The 20,038-nt window shown below is 35.3% G+C and overlaps 3 protein-coding genes across 3 annotated transcripts; 1 reads left to right on the top strand and 2 right to left on the bottom strand.

The window, feature by feature from the left end:
* Window positions 1–1,334: 1,334 nt before the first annotated feature.
* Window positions 1,335–8,868, bottom strand: LOC128166539 (uncharacterized). Its single transcript, XM_052831777.1, has 11 exons — window positions 8,757–8,868; window positions 6,648–6,834; window positions 5,496–6,111; window positions 5,005–5,115; window positions 4,718–4,840; window positions 4,273–4,373; window positions 3,747–3,804; window positions 3,353–3,436; window positions 3,024–3,156; window positions 2,680–2,779; window positions 1,335–2,549 (listed from the first exon to the last, which is right to left on the bottom strand). The coding sequence occupies exons 2-11, from the start codon at window positions 6,822–6,824 to the stop codon at window positions 1,644–1,646; spliced, it is 2,409 nt and encodes an 802-aa protein (XP_052687737.1). The 5' UTR covers window positions 6,825–6,834; window positions 8,757–8,868; the 3' UTR covers window positions 1,335–1,643.
* A 96-nt stretch (window positions 8,869–8,964) lies between these two features.
* Window positions 8,965–13,663, top strand: LOC128166540 (BRISC and BRCA1-A complex member 1-like). Its single transcript, XM_052831778.1, has 7 exons — window positions 8,965–9,183; window positions 9,949–10,007; window positions 10,840–10,960; window positions 11,999–12,105; window positions 12,405–12,528; window positions 12,693–12,779; window positions 12,972–13,663. Exons 1-7 carry the CDS (start codon window positions 8,980–8,982, stop codon window positions 13,152–13,154), a joined length of 885 nt encoding a protein of 294 aa, XP_052687738.1. The 5' UTR covers window positions 8,965–8,979; the 3' UTR covers window positions 13,155–13,663.
* Window positions 13,664–15,936: 2,273 nt separating this feature from the next.
* Window positions 15,937–18,129, bottom strand: LOC128167144 (leptin receptor gene-related protein-like). The gene is given in 4 exon segments (XM_052832692.1): window positions 15,937–16,208; window positions 16,906–17,092; window positions 17,464–17,532; window positions 18,086–18,129. Coding segments are annotated over 4 exon segments (414 nt in total). The 3' UTR covers window positions 15,937–16,094.
* Window positions 18,130–20,038: the final 1,909 nt, after the last annotated feature.

Below are 20,038 nucleotides of genomic sequence, written 5' to 3'. Positions count from 1 at the left end.
GCTTGTCTTATTTAAAGTATTTATAAAAGTTGAGATATTTGTGTCACACTAATAAAAAAAATTATTCACGTACCCAAATATATAAATAGAAAAAATCAATATAAAACAGAAAATATTACATCTTTTATGATCTGTATCATTTAAAACTTGAATGTATTAGTTTTCATTCTGATCTTTACAATGGTTCAGGAAACCCCATGAATATTCAAAATCCTGGGTATAAAGTCACTTGATATTCTGAACCGTTATTACTTCCTGCAAAATGCAGTGAATGTAATGTAATTGAAGTTCATACTGCACGTGCTCATCTCAAAACTGTACAAGAGAATTTGAGGTAAAAATAAATCCATCCTGCAGATAAAACACAGGTAAATTTTAAAACGTACAATTATTAATATTCAACTGATTGTTTAATTATTAATACTGAAAATGTCTAATGTTTGCAAAAGCGCTTTATTTTAGGCGAAATCGTAAACTAAGTGCGCTCTTATATCTCTCACAGTATTTTAATTGTATAGTAAAGTTTTGCGTATATTCGCGAAAAAGACGCATTTTATTGCGATAGTTTCGCGTTTATTCATGAGTTTCGCCTGCCTCCGGAAAGTTATGCGTTTAATTACAGAATTTTTGCGTTTTATCAAGAGAATTTTTACATTTTCCAGTGTCTTTGCCTGTGATAACACTACGTATCGATTTTGTACTATATAACCCATAACTTCAAATGTCGTATGATTGGGGTGCCAGCGGGGTTTGCTTATTTATATTTTGATATATTTTGATATCACGCCCCGACCAAAATTATCACCACATAATACTCAAAGAATGATTCCTTATTCCTTAAATAAGACTCATTCTTATACTATTAAGACCCAAATGGCTTTATAATAGGATTTGATCACGCCCAACCGTATTTGATCACCTCATAATATTCAAAGTATGATTCCTTATTATTTATGTTTATATAAATTTCAACAATTGTGGCCTATGCTCCACAGGGAAGTGAGAAAGGCTTAAGTGAAGCAAGTCAATTTTCAACAATTGTACGATTAAATATTACGTAATTGATGAAATGTATTGGACTATACATAACAAAATCGATCAATATAGTGTTATCACAAAGACACAGGTCTAAGATGGAGCTAGCTTTTGTAAAAAGTCGAAATTCCCCCCCTAAAGAATGCACAGTATGTCAAGTTAAAATTGGTTGAAAAATAAAGGAATCTAGGCAGTTTGAGACATGATATGGCCATTAATGGGAGGCAACTCCTGCTTTGATATTGCTCTACTGAGAGCTATCTACTGTCAAAGCCGCTAACTTATTATGAAAGCAAAAATGGTTGGATTAGCATGTTTTATTTCAATCACTTTGTTTAGCTCCTTCCTTCTCTTTCATCCCGACCCATACCACACTCTGACAAATAATGTGTCCATACAATTAAAAGACAAACTTACCAACAGTTACACATGTACAATTGTCAAAGTCTGTACAATTCATGTATATATATTTACTCTTATCACAGAATAAATTCAGCACACAGGCACTACAGCTCACAACAGACAGTAATCGGGTAAAAGCGAAAGATCTGGGTATTACAGAATATACACATCATTGCACTGTGGGTCACAGGGGTGTGTGGCCCCCGTCAACTGTTGCCCGTCTGCTCCGAGTCTTTGGTATCCTGTGAACACACTGAGTGGGACAGTTCTCCACTACTCGAGCTCAAGTCCACACCACTACAACTGTTACTGTTAAGTGAGCTCCCACCACACTGCTCACCGTTCCTACCAGCACCAGACTCCCCTCTGACTGAGTCCCTGTCTACAGACATTAACATAGAACTCTTCTCCCCTGCACCACTATGCTTCATGTCCCCAAAGTTTTTCACAGATGTGTTTTCATCCGACACAGTTCCTTGTGGATTCAAATTTACTGAATTTGTACCGTCACTGAGAGGTTGAGCACTAATTTTGGAGGGGACAGAGTCAGTTTGTTGATTATCAGACAGATGACCACCCTCATTGGGTGTCTCAGGTTTGTCTGTATGGTCAAGTTGTCTGTAACTACTCTGACCTGCAAAGTTCTGTTCTGTGTTGCCTGTGTTTGCTATTCCTGCAGATGCTGACTGTTGCTTGCTTGCTATGCTACTCTGCTGTGGTTTGCCATTGTTTGCAGTGCAATTATGTGTTGCAATGGTTGTCGCTGTATTTTGTGTTGCATTTTCTGAGGAATTGGTTTGAGGAGAATCTTGGTTGGTGTTGTGTAAATTGCTGAGTGCTGCTGAAGTTTGCTCTTCGTTTGTTGCTGGAGAAAGCTCTCTGTTGTTCGATGTTGCTGTAGTGCGAGTCGTGTTGTCTGTTGCTGTATTGCCTGACGTGTTGTTTGTTGCTGTGATTTGCTCCGTGTTGTGGTTGGCGTCTGGTTGTGCGTTGTTTCCGATCTGTGTCTGGGTCCCCTGGTTGTTTTGTTGGTTTGTAACAATCTGTTGAATTCTTTCCTGCTGTAAAATGGCGGGCAGCTCATAGTGGTGGAAGAAATACAACATCGAATGCTGTGGAGATGATACATATTAATCATTATAATGCTTGCACTTATAGATAAACTCAGAATTAAAAATCTGCACACAATTTGTCATCACACTATGATGTTAATTTAAATGTTGGTAGATGATAAGAACATACCTGTATAAATAACCAAGATGTAAACAGAGCCAGTCCGCTGTATTGGCCGTTGAATCTGTAGTGGTAGGCATAAAATGCAAAATGGTACAGGTAGAAAAACCTACAAAAAAACATACAATTTGTAGTCGTAAAAACACAAGTACCGGTAACTATAATTCAACAACCAAAGTTTAAGTAGTTTTCTAAATGTATTCAGAGAGACTCTGTAAGAAATATAAGACTGTGATTTAAAAAAACATAAAGACATTCATATCTATCTTTAAACTAAACCACAAATACACTTTTAAAGTCCTACATGATAGATTTAGATATAAACTTCATTTTTTTTCTGTATGTAACCCCACCTGAGCCAGTGTCGTTTACTGATGTTGGTATGGCAACAGATGGCGTCATACTGGTCAGCAATCCACACAATCAGGATGATGTAGAATGCCGTCGTCGTGTCGTTAAAAAACTCGGTCATTATAGCCTCCATTCCTACAATATTTTTAATTCAACCATCAGAAGCAATTCCTGCTATAAACATACTCTAAGTCATATGTGAGTATCTGGAAGAATCTTAATAAGTGACCAAATTAGTGTTACTGAGGTTGAATTTTGATAATTTATCAGTGACCACACTTGGATGCACCCTCGGCTAGACTTTTCTTTCAATGTTGATAAGTCATCTTACCCACAAGAGCCAGGATCACTGTAAGAAGTGGAGCGGCCGGGAATGCAATAGTGATGTTCATCTCCAACATCTGCAGCAGGTCCACTGAAAAAGCACCCAGAATTCTTGTATAGTACAATCAAGTATGTGTTGTTCACTGCAGGTAATGCTATGAATAAACAGCCAATGAAATATTTTAGATATTAAAACAGTAAACAAAGATATCTCTGGCTATAACAGAAGAAATTGTTACCGGTATGTTACATGATACTAAGTGAAATTTGAGATAACGAGGAAGCAGATGTAACAATACGTTATATATGTATAGGAGCTTCCAAAGACAATAAATGGAATAAAATAAGTGTCACTTTTTAAATGCACAGACATTTCCAACAACACAGCAGTAATAGCTTACCAATAAAGATAAAAATCTGATGATGAGAATATCTCAGCAGTGTGGAAACACAGACAGTCTGGAAAACAAGAGAAGTACCTGGTATTACGTGTATAACTAAAGGTTTAAACAAACAGGTTATCCTAAATATATACAATATTGTACTTTGTATATAGTACATTAATTTAAAGATAACTTCAGATCAGGGTCATTTTGATTAAACTTATCCAGAACTTTATTAGACCATTCCCAAAGATGTCAATGTCTTCAGTGCATTTTTAATTAACTTAATTCAATCAAGACCCTTAACTGTGTAAATCAAGACTGAACGAATTAAAATCAATCTTTGGATATGTGTTAATAAGAAAGAGTACCTGTTTCTGCATAAATCTAAGATGTGGTGAAATTATTTGCAAGTGTAGAAGGGCAAAAAAAAAATACAGGGCAAAAATAATTCTGTATACAGTATAAACACCATTATCCTTTATAAAATAAAATAAGAATGATGAAAAAGGAAAATGCTTCCAAAACAGAAATCGAAACTTACGAAGACAAGCATGATAAAGGCTGCAGCCAGGTAGGAACTTCTGGCCATCCACATACTGACAAAGCGGTAGTGTTCACCTGTCACCACATTCCTCAGGTAACCTACAGAATAAACAGGTCACAACTGACACATACTGACAAAGCGGTAGTGTTCACCAGTCACAACATTCCTCAGGTAACCTACGGAATAAACAGGTCACAACTGACTCCTATAACGTACCCATTCAGCTTTACTCCCTGTCTATTCATCTACCTCTCTGTTAGCTTCACCTCTGTTATCCTTATTTCTGTCTAAACCCTTTACTGCCCATCTGATATTCTCTCTCTCTCTCTCTCTCTCTCTCTCTCTCTCTCAAAATACCCTACTAACTCTGAACCATTCTCACCCCTCAACGCCTCCCCCTTTCACTTTTTGTTACTTGCCTAGGTGATACACTGACACACACCTTTGTTGTCCTCCTTCTCGGCCAGTTGTTTGATGCTGGACATCAGAATGTCATCATATCCCAGGAACTCGGCCAACAGGAAGCGACTAATGCTGTCCCCAAAACATGTCTCCTTCTCAGGATCTGCAAAGGTAACAACATCATTATTGAGAGTAACAGTGAAGTGGACCAACAATCCAGATACATGTGTACCACAAAGTGTTTCTTATAGCACTCTAAATCATATGAGCAATGCGGTTTTGTACTGTATTTTAGAGTTAAGATAATTTTAAAAGCTGATTACCTACCCAGAGTGACCAACATGACAGTGATGTTCAGTCTCTGTCGGGTTTTGGGGGACAATCTCAAAAATCCATACTCCAAGGCATACTCCACAATGTATTTTTCCTCGGGCCATACTGTTTGAAAAAAATAAAAATATCAAAACTTTACAAAGTTGTACATTTTCCATTTTTGCCATCTGTAAATATTATAAAAAATGTTTGTAATATGTATCTTGTTCGTATGCTTCACTTTTAAAGTATATCATTATAACTACTGGAACTCTTGACATAAAAGCTCAAGGTTCACCTGAAATTTGAAACTTTCGAAAAAATATATGTAATAAAAACACAATCATTTTTTCATAAACATCAAAATCATTGCTTAATAACACAAAACATTAATAGTAGATCATAAAATTAGATATCAAAACTTCTTCTTACAAGTGTTTTCCATCAGTACTATTTAGAAAATATCCCATTAAAAGCAATTACCATCTGACATCTGAATCACTTACCCACTTTGGCCAACATTTCGATCTCTGAGAGGTGATAAGCCTGTGTTTCAAACGTATGGGGGTCCTCCGGCGGACTGTATGTCGTGTTTCCCTCCACGGCTATATGTGAATCATCAGTAAAACTGGCCCTTTTATCATCAGCTTGAGGTAATCCTGAGCTTTTGATAGTCTGGTTGGAGATGTCCTTGGCAGCCTGACTTGTATTGTTATGTCTAGCCTGTTCCTCTGTGGACCCTGCTAAATGTGTGTCTATTTCAGCAGCTAATGAAGGTTTGTCTGTTCCCTTCTCCTCACTATGATGCCCTGATGTTCCTTCCGTTTCATCCTCACCAATATGCTCCTCAAAATGCCCGTCCTTGTCCTCCATGTTTGGTGAGGAAGCCGTTTCTTCCTCATGATCCACCTCGCTGTCCTCGTTGAAGAAGTGCAGGGTGAAGTCGGAGTATTCCTTTTCGTAGGAGTTGATTATGCTGTAGTTTTCTGAGGCATTGTGGACTATTTCCACTCGGAGTATTCCATTTCTTGGCCATGTGCTCTGCACATTGGCCAAGCAGTTCATTGGTGTACGAGCAAAGACAATGTGTATGTAGGCAAGTATTCCAAGTACAAGAAGAGCCTGAATATAAACAATAACAAAAGAAACATGTAAAACAATCACAAAGGGATAACCCAAATTAGCACAACAACCGCTGTGGATCAAACAATAATACACAATTCTACGGTCAGTATGGTGAATAAGTTAAATGTATGAGTACAAAATGTTAACTTCAATATTACTGTGGAATCATTAGATTTCGTGGTGGCTCAATTTTCGTGGAATTCGTGGGTACCTCTCATCCACGAATTAACAACCTCCACAAATTAATAAATTAGGGTAATAAAGTGATATTTTCTTTGTAGGTTTTATAGAATACACGAAATTACGTCCCCACGAACCTGTAAAATTTAAGTAATCCACGAAAATTGGCCCCCACGAAATTTAATGATTCCACAGTAATTAGCACTGAAGTGATTTTGCTGCTATTTACATTCCTTGATTATGCTTGATGTGGGTGCTTATGAAATGAATTTTACATGAAATTAAAAAAAAAAACAACAAAGTTACTCCTATTGATACACATACTACTTGTTTAGAGATAGCACTGTCCGTACCTTGACCAGGATGGCAAACTCCAGAATCCTGCGGACGGGTTTAGGAAAGGCCCGGGCATAGGTCAAAGCCACTCTGTAAAACAAGGCGTGAAACAGCCTCTCTCTCATGTTAAACAGAGGGTTGTTGGGGCGCTGCGACCTGTTTGCTCCCCCCTCATTTTCCGGTTCAGCATTCATTGCTGAAACTCTGTAAAGAAGTTATAACAGGGCATATAAGTCAATCAGAGAACATGTGGAAGTAAGAGTCGGACTGTCCCTAAGCAAGTTCCTCTACTTCAATGATTAAACTACCCATATACTAATACACAAAATTTATACTATTCAATACAGTGTGCGAAATTAACGGTAGACCGATAGACAAAATCTATAGAAAATACGCCCGGTCTATAGTAACTCGAATATTTGTAGACCAACTTGTCTACAGAACGAACGCAGCCTGTCGTCTAGTCGATTGAACGTTTTACTCAATACCTTCTTAAATACACTGCGATAAGAAGCAGAATGTATATGCCATGTAAAAGTCAAAAACAATATTCAGAGCATGTCATTTTTTGACAAACTAAAGTATTCACAAGGTGCTAGACCTGGGGAAAAAACCTGGATAGTCATACATTATTCTAGTTTTCGTGAACCCAGACTGCACACCTGGAATTCATGACCGACGTTCAGTTTTCCTTACGTTGTCTTAGAATCTGCGCTTTTGTTTCCTTTTGTATCGTGTTATCTACAGTATTCAAGGGAATAGGGTATTTTATATATCTTTTTTCCTTTACTTTATCTGATCAGTTTATTTGATTGGTATTACAAAATAATCATTACAAGGCAATGTCACTGTGTGTGGGTTTAGAGCCGGGCACCCTTCACCATGTCCTATAGTATGAGTTCCTATTGTGTTGTGAAGTACCAGGTTATTTCACCATAAAATTAAAATACAAATAAAGAATAATATTTTTTGTTGTTTTTGGTCTATAGGAAATCAGTCAGGTCTATAGATTTTGAAAATGTTGTAGACCGATTGTCTATAGTACAAAAAAGTTAATTTCGCACACTGTCAATAGCTTAAAAATATAAGGCATTTAGAGATTTGAGTCCACTGAATCGCTAGTCAGGTGCTCAACTGCGCTGCTATCTGGCATTAATGATTTAACAGGTCTGATAGTAACAATTGTCCACTTTAAGTGATCTTCTCAGTTCTTCACCTTTGGAAGATCAACATCCTTGGTTCTTTCCTATGGCAGGAATTAACCTTTCGGTTCGAAAGTAATTGGATTAAAGAACTAACGATGATCAGGACTAGACAGGGATTCAAACCCAGGCCCACTGAATTTCTAGTAAGGTGCTCTACAAACCAAGCTATACGGCTCCTTCAATCATAACAGCATATCCATGGAAATATTCAAAACCTTGTAAAATTGTCCATTGCCTACTAAAGATGCATTCATTCTTTGTTCACCATTTGTCAATTTTGCCAAAACATGAGGTTTCAAAAATTTACGTACAACATTAACTATTGCTGCAATTCAAACACAGTTCAAGATTGTCAGATTCAGCTAGTTAGGTTAGATAGAACATATACAAATGTCCATATTAAAACTGGTTGACATAACAACATTATACTTATTATTAAGCCGAAAAAATAGAAGAGTTTGTTGATTCTGTATAGTTAGTAATGTAGCTCTCTGGTCCACTGTCTATTTTCCTCAAGAAATATACAAATTGATTACTAGTAATATGCAAGACTATCTTTAAAATCCATTACAAGTGTCAACCATTCCCTGTGCCAAGAGTCCAAGAGTATTTTTTTCATTACATACAAAAACACAAAGTATGTTTCGCAGAAAGGGAATAAAACGGCGTGCCGATGGGATGCCTATATCCACACATCAGCGATCAGTTGTTCAGCCTCCGTGCTTGTTGTCACCTTTGGCTGCTGACATCAGGGTTATGTCACCAACAGGTCTCAGTAAGGGACGATTTATTCCGCTTTCTCTCGGCCTACTTACATTCCATCTGGTATATTCAGATCACAAACCTTAGACTTTGGTTTGGCCGAGTAAAAGAAAGAATATGAATATCAGAAAACAATGGATAAACATAGCGTATTCTTACCTTATTTTATTTGATGTGTTTAGTTTTCTTGCTTGATGGAAATGTAGTCTCTAAACCAAGGACGATATCAGTATTTTTTTTTCAAGATCCTCGCAAGTAGTTCTAATTATTCTCAGTGGTTTCGATTATATTCAATAAGATTTTTATAATGTATTGTGAAATATTCAACACGGAAATTAAATATTAATTCATTATTTGTAACCTTTGCTTTGAGACTATAAAGATGGAGGCCGAAAATGAAAGTGGAAGCGATCAAGTCATTCAAGAGAATTATTCCCGACTTGTTTCCAGAGTTATACACGAGTATGATATCATTGACGTGGAGCCTGGAGCAAGAAGTGAGGAGAGTGCCAACGAAGACGTAAAATCTCGGGATTCCAGTCAGGATGACGTCACGTTACCCCGTGTCAACTGCCCTGAAAAAATAGTAAGGATGAGGCAGCTGCATGGATCGGATCAGGCCCATCCCTCTTACACAGTTTACACTTCATTTAAATCTTACTATGTTGAAAGAAATATTGGGCTATTAAACTACAGACATACATCATGCTTTATTTAGGATAAGTAAGACACACTTAATTATGCATACACATTAACTGATTAATATAGAATACACTACAGATCATTTATTTCTAAATCAGTGTCCAGAACAGACAAGTACGTGACATATCAATATGACAATATGTATGATGTATAATGTCATATGACTTATATCATGACATATCAATATGACAATATGTATGATGTATAATGTAATATGACTTATATCATGCATATACCATGTATACATACTGTATAAAATCAACTTTTATTCATGATGACATTATTTCGCCATTCACTGGCAGTAAACTGGTTCATGATGACTAATTTTTCGCAAGTAAATTTCCTGTTGTTATTACAGTCATACGAGAAGGGCTTGTTTGGTGCAAGATATTTTTGTGGCGATTGGGCTCTTGTAAAACCTCGCAAATTTTTTTCCCTTACAAATAAAAGTTGGTTTAGTGACAGTAGCTAGGGTCCCTAGCACTTCTGATTAAAGCTGTTGCATCATATTTCCCAAAACGTAACTAACATTACAATATTTCATATATCTCAATATCTCAGCAAAAGTGCATAGTACTAGCTGAGTGGCCTATATAGACCAATATCTTACCTATTACCTTTTCTCACCACCATATATTCATATTTACAGATTATTTGTCTGGACATGAGCTCAGAGATGGATAAAGTTTCATTTCGATCTCGATCAGGGTAAGAAAGACTCATAATGATGGTATTTCCATTGTGATACAAAAAAATAGTAAAATTCAAGCAATATTAAATTTGTATATTGCAATATGAATACAGACTGTTCTTTGATGGTTTGTTTTTTATTCTAAATTTTTGCTGTAAACATATAAATGATATTACAGGATATTACAGCGGATGTATGTCATGGATTTCAATTATGTGGACATTATTAAGTGCTTCTTTCCTAATTTTTTCATGGTAATCTACAAAAACCTGTGAAATGAGTATCTACTGTAAACAGGGAAATATTCGCCCTTGTTTTATTTTTGCACCTTTTGCCCTTGTTGTCAGTGTGCAAATATAAGACTGGGCGAATTCCAATGTCTCAAATTACCGATATGTCTCTTTACACACACCTGTATCTGGGTGAATTCAAGACATGCGAAAATATTTGTAAGTGTAGAAGGGCGAAAATTACATGGGGCAAATATAACCCTGTATGCAGTATAACTTCGTATACATTGTACCAGTAAATTTTGATGTCATATCTTATGATGTATTATTTTGTATACATTGTACCAGTAAATCTTGATGTTATATCTTAAATAGAGGGTAACTTGATCTCCCTTTAATTGCAAACATTACCTTAATGGACCTAGTTTATTTACTCACCTAAAGTTTGTTGGATTATTGATTTTCACAAAATGTTTTTATAAGTATAGAATTATTCATGTACTACAAAACGGCCAGGAATCTGTAGCAGGTTTAGGGTATTTGTCAACTGTTAAAAGGATATGTTCTGAAAACACATACTTAACATAGCCTTTGCTTAGTAGATAACTTTAATTGACAGAGACAAATGGACCCCAATGAAGCTGGTACGAAGAGCACTGTCTTTTTTTCTACACAGTAAGCAGAGACTTAACAGAAATCACCAGTTTGCACTGGTCCATCTCTTTGACAAGGCATCATGGGTAAGTTAGCATATATCTTGACAGAAATCACCAGTTTGCATTGGTCCATCTCTTTGACAAGGCATCATGGGTAAGTTAGCATATCTTGTATATACATGTTTATATATGCTGTACAATTCAAGGTGTATCTATGAATCAAAAAATAGGCTTCCAATTTTATTCTTTGAACATTTCCATTTGATAAATGACTAAAAAGTGTCTAATACACATATTCATAATCTATAGTTCTTTCACTGACTTAGCAGTGAACTATTATTGAATACATATTCAAATATCTAATCCATGAATTCAAAACTTAATGGAAATTTGAACTAATCAGCATTACTCTTCTGGTTCCCAGGTACTTAAATCACTTTTTTAAGAAATCTTTTTTAATCTTTATCAATTCATAAGAAGTCTTTTTTACTCCTACTGAATATCTAGCAGACAAACTACTGTAGAAGCAGAAATATTCGTTGAGGATTTAATTTCGTTATTTTCGCTGGCAGAATGAATCAACGAAATTAAATCCATGACGAACTTTTAAAACAAGTCTCAATAAATACAGAGTTGATATGTAATATACTTTATGGATAAGGATATGACGAATTTAAATGCCAACGAAATTGTATTTGGTTTATAAACAACGAAATTTTACCCCAACGAAAATATGTGCTTCTACAGTATGTAGTTCTAAGTTCTAACAGGTGTACCAGTAGTTCACAGTTAAAACCAAATTGAATGGTGCAGAAGGTAACTTAAAATAAGTCTTTACAAGAACTTACTGTGTGAATCTTGTTCTTTTTCAATCAGAAGTTTATTTTGCATCTAATTCATTATCTAGATAACATATTATACAGGTACATGTATGTAACATAATATGGATATAATTTTTAATGTCTTCTGTTGATTTACTCAGGTGTTGAGGTTTTATGGGCCTCTTTTGTGACATTTACTAAATGATATTCAGTACTGGTCAATGACTGTGCTTTGAATAAATAGTATTTTGATAATGATATAATATGAATGGCACATTAAAGTGAAATGAATGACTTGTAGGTGAAAGATTTCACGGGAAATGTACGGTCCATCATCAGTGCCCTGGATGACATGTCGGACACTGTGGAGCTTCAGTCGTTCAATGCCACCTCGTTGTTTGATCTTATGTAAGTCTTCGAGGGGGGGGGGGGGGGCAACAGACAGACAGAGAGCAATGTGAGAGCAAATGAGAATAGAGAGAGAGAACGACCGAGGAAGAGAGGCAAACAGACAGACAGTAATGTGAGAACAAAAGAGAATAGAGAGAGAAAGAGAGGATAACAAGCTAGACAAAAATTTCAAAGTGACAGAGACTAAGATATGTAGGATTAACATTTACAACATAGATTGGTGGTTGAATTATTAGTTAGAATTACTATCATATGATTGTTGGGACAGTCAGTGACACTTTGCTTGTTTTAATTAGACACCAGTGTGTTCCGTTACCAGAATTAGAGGGAGACACCACAATCCTCCCCCCACCCTACATAGTCAGAATGCTGTTTATATACGGACGATCCAATGGACTCATTGAGTTCAGAAATAAAGAGGTTAGTAATGGGTCACTGTGTCCTTTCATCCTCTTCATCTTTATGCATCAGTATAAATGTGGTGTATATGAAAATTGTTTTGTAAAGTAAAAAGAACTTAAGGATTTCTGCAAATTATTTGTATCTGCAGACCTGTTTCAATATTCTTCTCCTTTTTGTTTCAGAGTTTCCGACAGTTAGATAGCTCCCCTTACTTTTTCTTTGATGCAATGTATGTACATGAACCACAATCACCAGAAAACAGATGTGAGGTCAGTTTGTTCCCAGTTCCAGCAATTAATACTTAATTTGTTTATTACATACCTGGTAATTGATTTATTCCTTGTGAGACTGCCATGGGTTTCTGATAATTATTATTAATCAATGATTTTTCTGTCTTTTTTTTTGCATCATCATGCCATCTTGCAGCGATATGATGACTTGTAAATATAATTTTGTTACAGGAAATCTTTGACAGACTTTGTGACTTAGATGAGAAGGGAATGTCCTACATCTTCGAAGCTGCCAGAAATCCCACGCGGCTGTACGACCAGATGGCCAAACTGTTAGCACATCCTCTTCAGCGCCCCCTACAGAGCGAGATTGCATACCGCCTTCATAACATCGCTGACCTCACTGATACTTGATATCTGAGCTCTGTTCAGTGCAAAGCTGTGACTTGTCATGAAATACTGACTTCTTAATATCAGACAGACAGGCCCCATTGTTTGGACATTTTAACAGCCAGGAGGGTTGATAGTTTGGACATCGTTATTGACGGAGGGTTGATGTTTTATGTTGTACATGTAGATCCAAGTTTGTTTTGATGCTGCATGTTCTTTATTGGAGAATGATTTTCTTTTTTTCAAACCCAGTTTCCTTTTACCAATTTGAATTTATATTCTTACTCCAAGTAATGCCTGTTAAAAAATATTTGGCTTGTCAAAAATAATTAGCAAGACAATTTGAAAATTCGATGCAATGTCCATCTTGAATTCTGAAGTTACTATGGATGTAATTATTTAGTGATGAATAACACCACTTAATTTGCAAATACATGTAGTGTCATGATGCGTAGTCTGTTAAGTTAAATGTGTGCTTTGATTGCAAATAATAGCCAAATAATAAATGGCCAATAAAATCATTTTAACAAGTACCGGTAGTTTTTTTAGTACATCTTTACTGAACACAAAATAATTATGCAACCTTGGAAAGTATATTTATTTTGCAACTAATTCAAGAAATTCTGACGATTCTCATCATAACTTGGGGATTGTGTCCAAAGTATGTAAACTTACTCACATACTTGAAAATATACACCATATTCATCTGTTCAGACCAGACCAAGTAACTGGCTATAAATTACAATCCCTAGAAAAAATATACATATACATAGTACCCCAGTACTCATGTTCATAGAGTATCTTTGGGTATGTATAATTATACCCTATATAATTACATGCATTAACTTTACTTTTATACTTTCTTTAAATTCTCATCTCTGTAATTTCTCTACCTAGAACTAGAAATGGTAATATTCAACTTCCAGTGATTTGAATATATGAGGTTTTTCTGTATCTTAAGATATTATTCTGGTAAAAGAGAGGTGTGAATTTGCTTTCTTTAACTTCACATGCTCAAATATCTCTGGTGGATCATGTTACTTGGGTGATGGTGTGTGAAATAGACTCAGTACCTCCATGTTCCTACTACCGTAGTGGACTCTAATTTAGCTCAGTCAGTAGAGTGTTGCAGTTTATAAACCAAAGGGTCCCAAGTTCGAGCCTACTACGTAATTGTAATATTCACCCATATTTTGCTGCGAGTAAAGTATAATCGGCCAAAATTCTATCAAAGTGAATTACCGGTAATAAAAAGAATGAGAACTGCTAGGTATATAAAACATAGTTTTTGACTTTTTGACAGTTTTTATTGAATAAAAACACATCCATGCTATAATAAACATAATAGTCATTGCAGAATAACAAAATATGGTCATAAATCATAAATAACAAAGAGTAATGTATATTTTGGCATTAACCTGATAAAAATTACTTCACTACACAGTTAATGGGCCTCAATATGACAGCATTGCAAGGCATGTATTATCTCATTAGTTGCTGAATCCTTGGTTTAAACCTCATAAGATTGTGGACAAAGCTGGGCTTGTGGTTTGATTATGTGAATGACAGAATATGTACTCAGTTATTTCATATTGCAAGTTCAATGAGTCAAACCTGTGATGAATATTTGATCAGAAATTAACGACAAGGATAAAAAGGCAGGGTTTAAAATTCAATGGACTTAGAACATGGAGAACTGACTCCTGTCTGGAGATGTCACATCATCAAGAGATTGGAGTGTAAAGGAAGCTCCACATTAGTACATCATGCCCACATTGATTTGTTTTTGTTTTTACCTAGAAAAATGGCGATGATGAAATGAAAAATAACATGTACTGAATCTGAATGTACTGAATACTAAAACTAAATCAGAGATACAAACTTAACTAAATAGCATGGGAATTGAATGATTAAATTTAATGTGGCAATCCATTTGTTATCATAAGTAATCTTTTATAAAGCCTTTATATACAAGCCATTGCCAAATGAAATGTATGGTATTAATTAATACTGCTACATATTATAGACACAGTATATCAAATTGAAACTTATAAAGTACGGTACATGTAAATCAAATTTGTATTGACATGTTAGAAGAGTTAAAAAAAATAAAGAACTGCAAGTTTGCAACCAATTTTACTTTTAACATTTTTTTTAATTAGACAAAACTATCTGCTCAGCATGTGCCTTGGGATTCGACATGTATTGTTTTCATGCTGTAGTTTATACAATGCATACAAAAACCATAAAAGAAACCACCAGCAATATCAGGGAGTGTTAATCAAAGCTGACAGAGAACAACTATTCCTACTTTGACCATCCATGCAGAATAACAAATGTTGTGTTTGTTGACTACCATGCTCCATCTTACTTGAACTTCATAAGTCATTCTTGATTTTTACACAACCAATGAAGAATTCTCAATCATAAGTGGAAGGCTGGAGTTCTATACAGATAATCAGCTGAGATAAAAAAAAGTATGAACTTGTAACCCAAAGCTCAGGAGGCCAAAAAATCCTGACATTCAATAAATATGTATTGAGTGCATGCACAAATCTATATAAGAATGACGCTTGTTGGGGTTTTGATGGGGGTACATAATTAAATGCCTTCCTCTGAGATTTCACAGAGCCCTCTCCTGTCTGTATGTGGACGTATGTAAAGGCTTCTGTTGGGTGACTAATTTGTGTAGAGGGGGAGGTATTAGTAAGCCAGGCTATATTGGAAAATAATATACATAGGAAATAAATATCTACATAGATTGGTGTTTATCTTACTATAAGTAACAAATGACAAGCAGTAATGCTTACACTGGGAGCCAGTCTGTAAGAGAAAATACACTGGTTAAATCTCACGCCTACTGTCAACAATCATTCTCGCAGCACCTAACCGTTGCAATCATGCACACATTAATGGGTCACATTGTCTACGTTTATTACTGAAAAGAAATCAGATCCGAGTTTATCACCATGAGGAGTAGTCTAGGTCTTCATTGCCGAACACGAAGAAATATCCCAGGATTGTCAGAAAGACGACCACGTTTCCTGCGAGAACCAGTCCACAGGCTCCCCACTGGATCTACAACAGACAGTCACAGCATGAATTAGCAGCATACTGTAAATTCCTAATTAAACGCGAGGAATTAATATCCAGTCGCACATAATATCGCGAGAAGCATCCTTCACAGATTTTAAAATCTCACCATTATTTTCTGAGAGTTGAAAACTACATGTATAAGAAATAAGGAGAAAAGTTCAACATTCGCGATTTTATATTCTCGCGATTTGATACAAACCAGCGGGATTGCAGAATTAAGTAATATAAGGAATTTAATTACAATAAACAGCACAGATTGACAGCATTAAACAGCAGACAGACATAAATTTGTAGTACTGATAGAACGATCACAGCATTGACTTACAAATAGTCACAGCATAAAGTTACGCATAATCACAATACACAATTACATAGTCACAGTATAAACTTTACAGATTGTCTACAAACAGGTACTTGAACACATTACCAATTAAACAAATTAGGCTATATACCGTACACATGTTTTGCTAATTGTAAAGCCCATCTCTTAGCCAAAAAAACCAGGCAATTTAAAGCCTTGCAAATGAATCTGATTTTAAAAACTGTATGACTATCTATCAACTAATATTCTTGAAACATGTACTATCTTTACAATGATACCATATTTACAATGGTACTATCTTTATAATGATACCATATTTACAATGGTACCGTCTTTGCAATAATGAATTCTACAAACCACAGAGGTTCTGGCCAAGACAACTGGTAATCCTATCGCAGAAATGACGATTCCCACAGTAAGGAAAATACACAGCTCAATGAGGGCACTGCTGGAGGAGTCCAGACTGCCGGACAATCGACGGGCAATCACAGTGGGAACTGGGGACAGGAAGTAGAAAAACAACACAAACATTGGCCACCAGTTCCTAAACAAATATAAAAAAATCTCAGTCACTTTAACAAAGAGTGAGCGAGGTTTACGAGTTTAAGGACAAAAAGCAACCAAAGTCGACTAAATTACTTTACATTTTCCCGTGAATCTTTTTATAAATTAAAAAATATCTTAAAATTAATATCAAATCGGCTTGGAATAGATCTAGCATAAACCTAAACCAGTCCTATCCTGTAATGAAAATACTGTTTGATAATAGAAAGTTCACTTGTTTTCTATTATCAATGCATTGTATGTTCATACAGGGTTCACATGATGTTTTTTAATGCATCGTGATATATTAATGGCTCTGACACATGTTTGGTATCTGTAATCATCTTCAATGCATTGTTTTGGGTAACTCACTGAAACAAGGCGCATCCCAGGACCAGGAATGTGATACCAATGGCAGCCGAGAAGGCGAGCGCTATCAATCTACAAACAGAAAAAAACACGCATAGTACATCAACACAGAAACATAAACAGTACACTAACACAGGATAATCATTGTAAATCATATTGCTACAGAGGAGAAATATTTGTAATAAAATAACTAAAATCTTAGCAAAGTTGTCTTAACAAGAGCTTGAACTTTTGGTGGGATGAAATTTTCTACTTGCTTATCGAAACAGCTGTCAAATATTGACCTATGGAACGCCTCAGCTCCCTTATGTGGCTGATCTTCATTATATGAAGATACTACAACTTTATATGATGATACTTAATATACAGTATATGATACTTCAACATTACATGCTGATACGTCATTATCATATGCTGTTACTTCAACATTACTTGCTGATACTTTATCATTACACGATAATACTATTAACATTATATACTGACACTTCTTCATTGCATCATCATAACAGTAATACACATGAATTTTTCTATAACAAAAGCTTCATAATTGCATCTTTGACATTTAAACTTTGTAATATCACTGCTCAGTTCAAAATTTTTAAAAAATCAATGCTGTGGTACTTACGCTGTTGCATATCCAAGCCAAGTAAAAGTTCAGAGAGGGAACATGAAAAGAGAGTAGAAGAAAATTAGATTAGATTAACTGAACGCAATCAATATCTTAACATTAATTTTTATAAAAACAACCATAATCGGTAAATGAATATCAGTACTAAAAAGCATATCGCATCAGTACTTAAACTACCAATTGATTCAGCTTTGCAAACAGGTTTTCTGATAACAGGTAAGCTGATGATATATATATGGCGACCAAGTACATGTAATAATCTATGTAAGATAAAAAATATATATATTTTTGCTTTCTCTAGGTTACATGTATGTGGATATATCTTCATTAATTTTGTATGCCCTTTTATAAGATTTGCCAGACAACATTTTATCACATTGTTGTACTGCTGTAGTGTGTGTATAACCTGTTATTTCACCTGATAAAGATATAAAGTTGCAAAAGGCACCACTCCAGGCCAGTTATTCACTAGATAGTGCTATTGCATCATCAAGTTTTCATAATATGATATGCCAAGAAAAAGTTAATTTGGAGCAGAGTGGACCAAAATCTCTTGGGGTGCAAAGATGTAAGTAAGTATGTCCCTGATGAAGCCTGTTCAATGAATTATTTTTATTTGTTCAATGCACAGCTCTTACATCAAAACCATTACTTTTTTTCATTAAGGAAAAGTTCACACCATTACAAAACACAAAAATTTCCCTTCCTTATCGAAATGTGTAGGCATTATTAGAAAGTATCCATGTTCAAAAGGAATTTATAGCTGCAGGTCTGTGATTAATCTTATATCTTAACAAATTTTGTATAATATTTGATTTGAAAAAAATTCTCTGACAAATATCATCACGTTACTTGCCTCTGATATTCTTTTAAACACCCTCACGTCACTAGGCTCATAAAGTAAAGTATTGTAATTTGGTTACATGTAAAAGTGGCTGATCTTAATCTGCATGTGAATTATCATTCTTTATTAACCAAGGTTGGTTAGTGTGTTTTAGAGAAACTCTGATGCATGTAAAGCAAAGATATCAGAAGTAAACTGTCTGAAGAATTTACTGGTACTAATAATTTACATAGAATTTGTGTAGAAATAGAATTAATCAGTTCAAAATTAGCGCAAGTTTTTGAAAGCCTAAATTACAACTATTTCACATTTACGGAACTGTAGTCCCAGATCGTCCATCCATTTTATTTCATACCGGGAGCTCCAGACCTGCAGCTATGAGAATCATGAAAACTTAACCCTGTGTAATTACCTTTAGAAGAAAAAAATTCAGTATTGTGACATTTCGGCTTAACACCAACATTTTATAATTGTTAAGGCAACCAATTCATATCAATTTAGCATTATCATTAATCGTAAGGCGTGGCATATTTATACATCAGACCTGATAAAAGTGATTCAAACAGTCAAATGTCAAAATAGCTGCAAGTCTGTAGCTCCCGGTCTGAAAAAATTCGGATGGACGACCTGGGAGCTACAGTGCCTCCCATAGTAAAAAACTGCAATTTACGGCACAAAAAATTTGTGCTAGTTTTGGACTGATTAACCCTATTTTCGAACATATTCTGTGGATAAAATTAGTACCATTAAATTCTTCATTCATTTTACTGCTGAAATCGGTACTTTACTTGCCTCAAACTTTCTCTTAAACACATGTCGACCTCGGAAATTGAGGTATGTTAAATTCACATTGAGCTTGAGAGTCGCCATTTTTAAATGTACCCGGTAAACAAACCGCACTACTTCACATTACAGGGCTGGTGATGGAGTTTAAAATAATATCAGAGGCAAGTAAAGTGATGATGTCTGTATAGTAAAATGTCAAGGGAATTATTTGGAATCATATATTTTTATAGAATGTGTTCGGAAACTAGATTAATCAGCCAAAAACTAGGCCTAGCGCAAGTTTTTATGCGCCATAAATTGTAGTTTTTTACTATGGGAGG

This window comes from Crassostrea angulata, chromosome 10 (assembly GCF_025612915.1).
Source record: "Crassostrea angulata isolate pt1a10 chromosome 10, ASM2561291v2, whole genome shotgun sequence".
NCBI classification, from domain to species: domain Eukaryota; kingdom Metazoa; phylum Mollusca; class Bivalvia; order Ostreida; family Ostreidae; genus Magallana; species Magallana angulata.
This window is presented reverse-complemented; position numbering and strand designations above follow the sequence as displayed.

Excerpts from the sequence above, each read along its gene's own strand:
- LOC128166539 (XM_052831777.1), bottom strand. The coding sequence starts at position 6,824 with ATGAATGCTGAACCGGAAAATGAGGGGGGAGCAAACAGGTCGCAGCGC. Across the intron at positions 3,805-4,272 it reads CCTTTATCATGCTTGTCTTC|ACTGTCTGTGTTTCCACACT; the intron begins GTAAGTTTCGAT and ends CTTGTTTTCCAG. Across the intron at positions 3,437-3,746 it reads TCAGATTTTTATCTTTATTG|TGGACCTGCTGCAGATGTTG; the intron begins GTAAGCTATTAC and ends GTGCTTTTTCAG.
- LOC128166540 (XM_052831778.1), top strand. The coding sequence starts at position 8,980 with ATGGAGGCCGAAAATGAAAGTGGAAGCGATCAAGTCATTCAAGAGAAT. Across the intron at positions 10,008-10,839 it reads TCATTTCGATCTCGATCAGG|AGACAAATGGACCCCAATGA; the intron begins GTAAGAAAGACT and ends TTTAATTGACAG. Across the intron at positions 12,780-12,971 it reads CACCAGAAAACAGATGTGAG|GAAATCTTTGACAGACTTTG; the intron begins GTCAGTTTGTTC and ends ATTTTGTTACAG.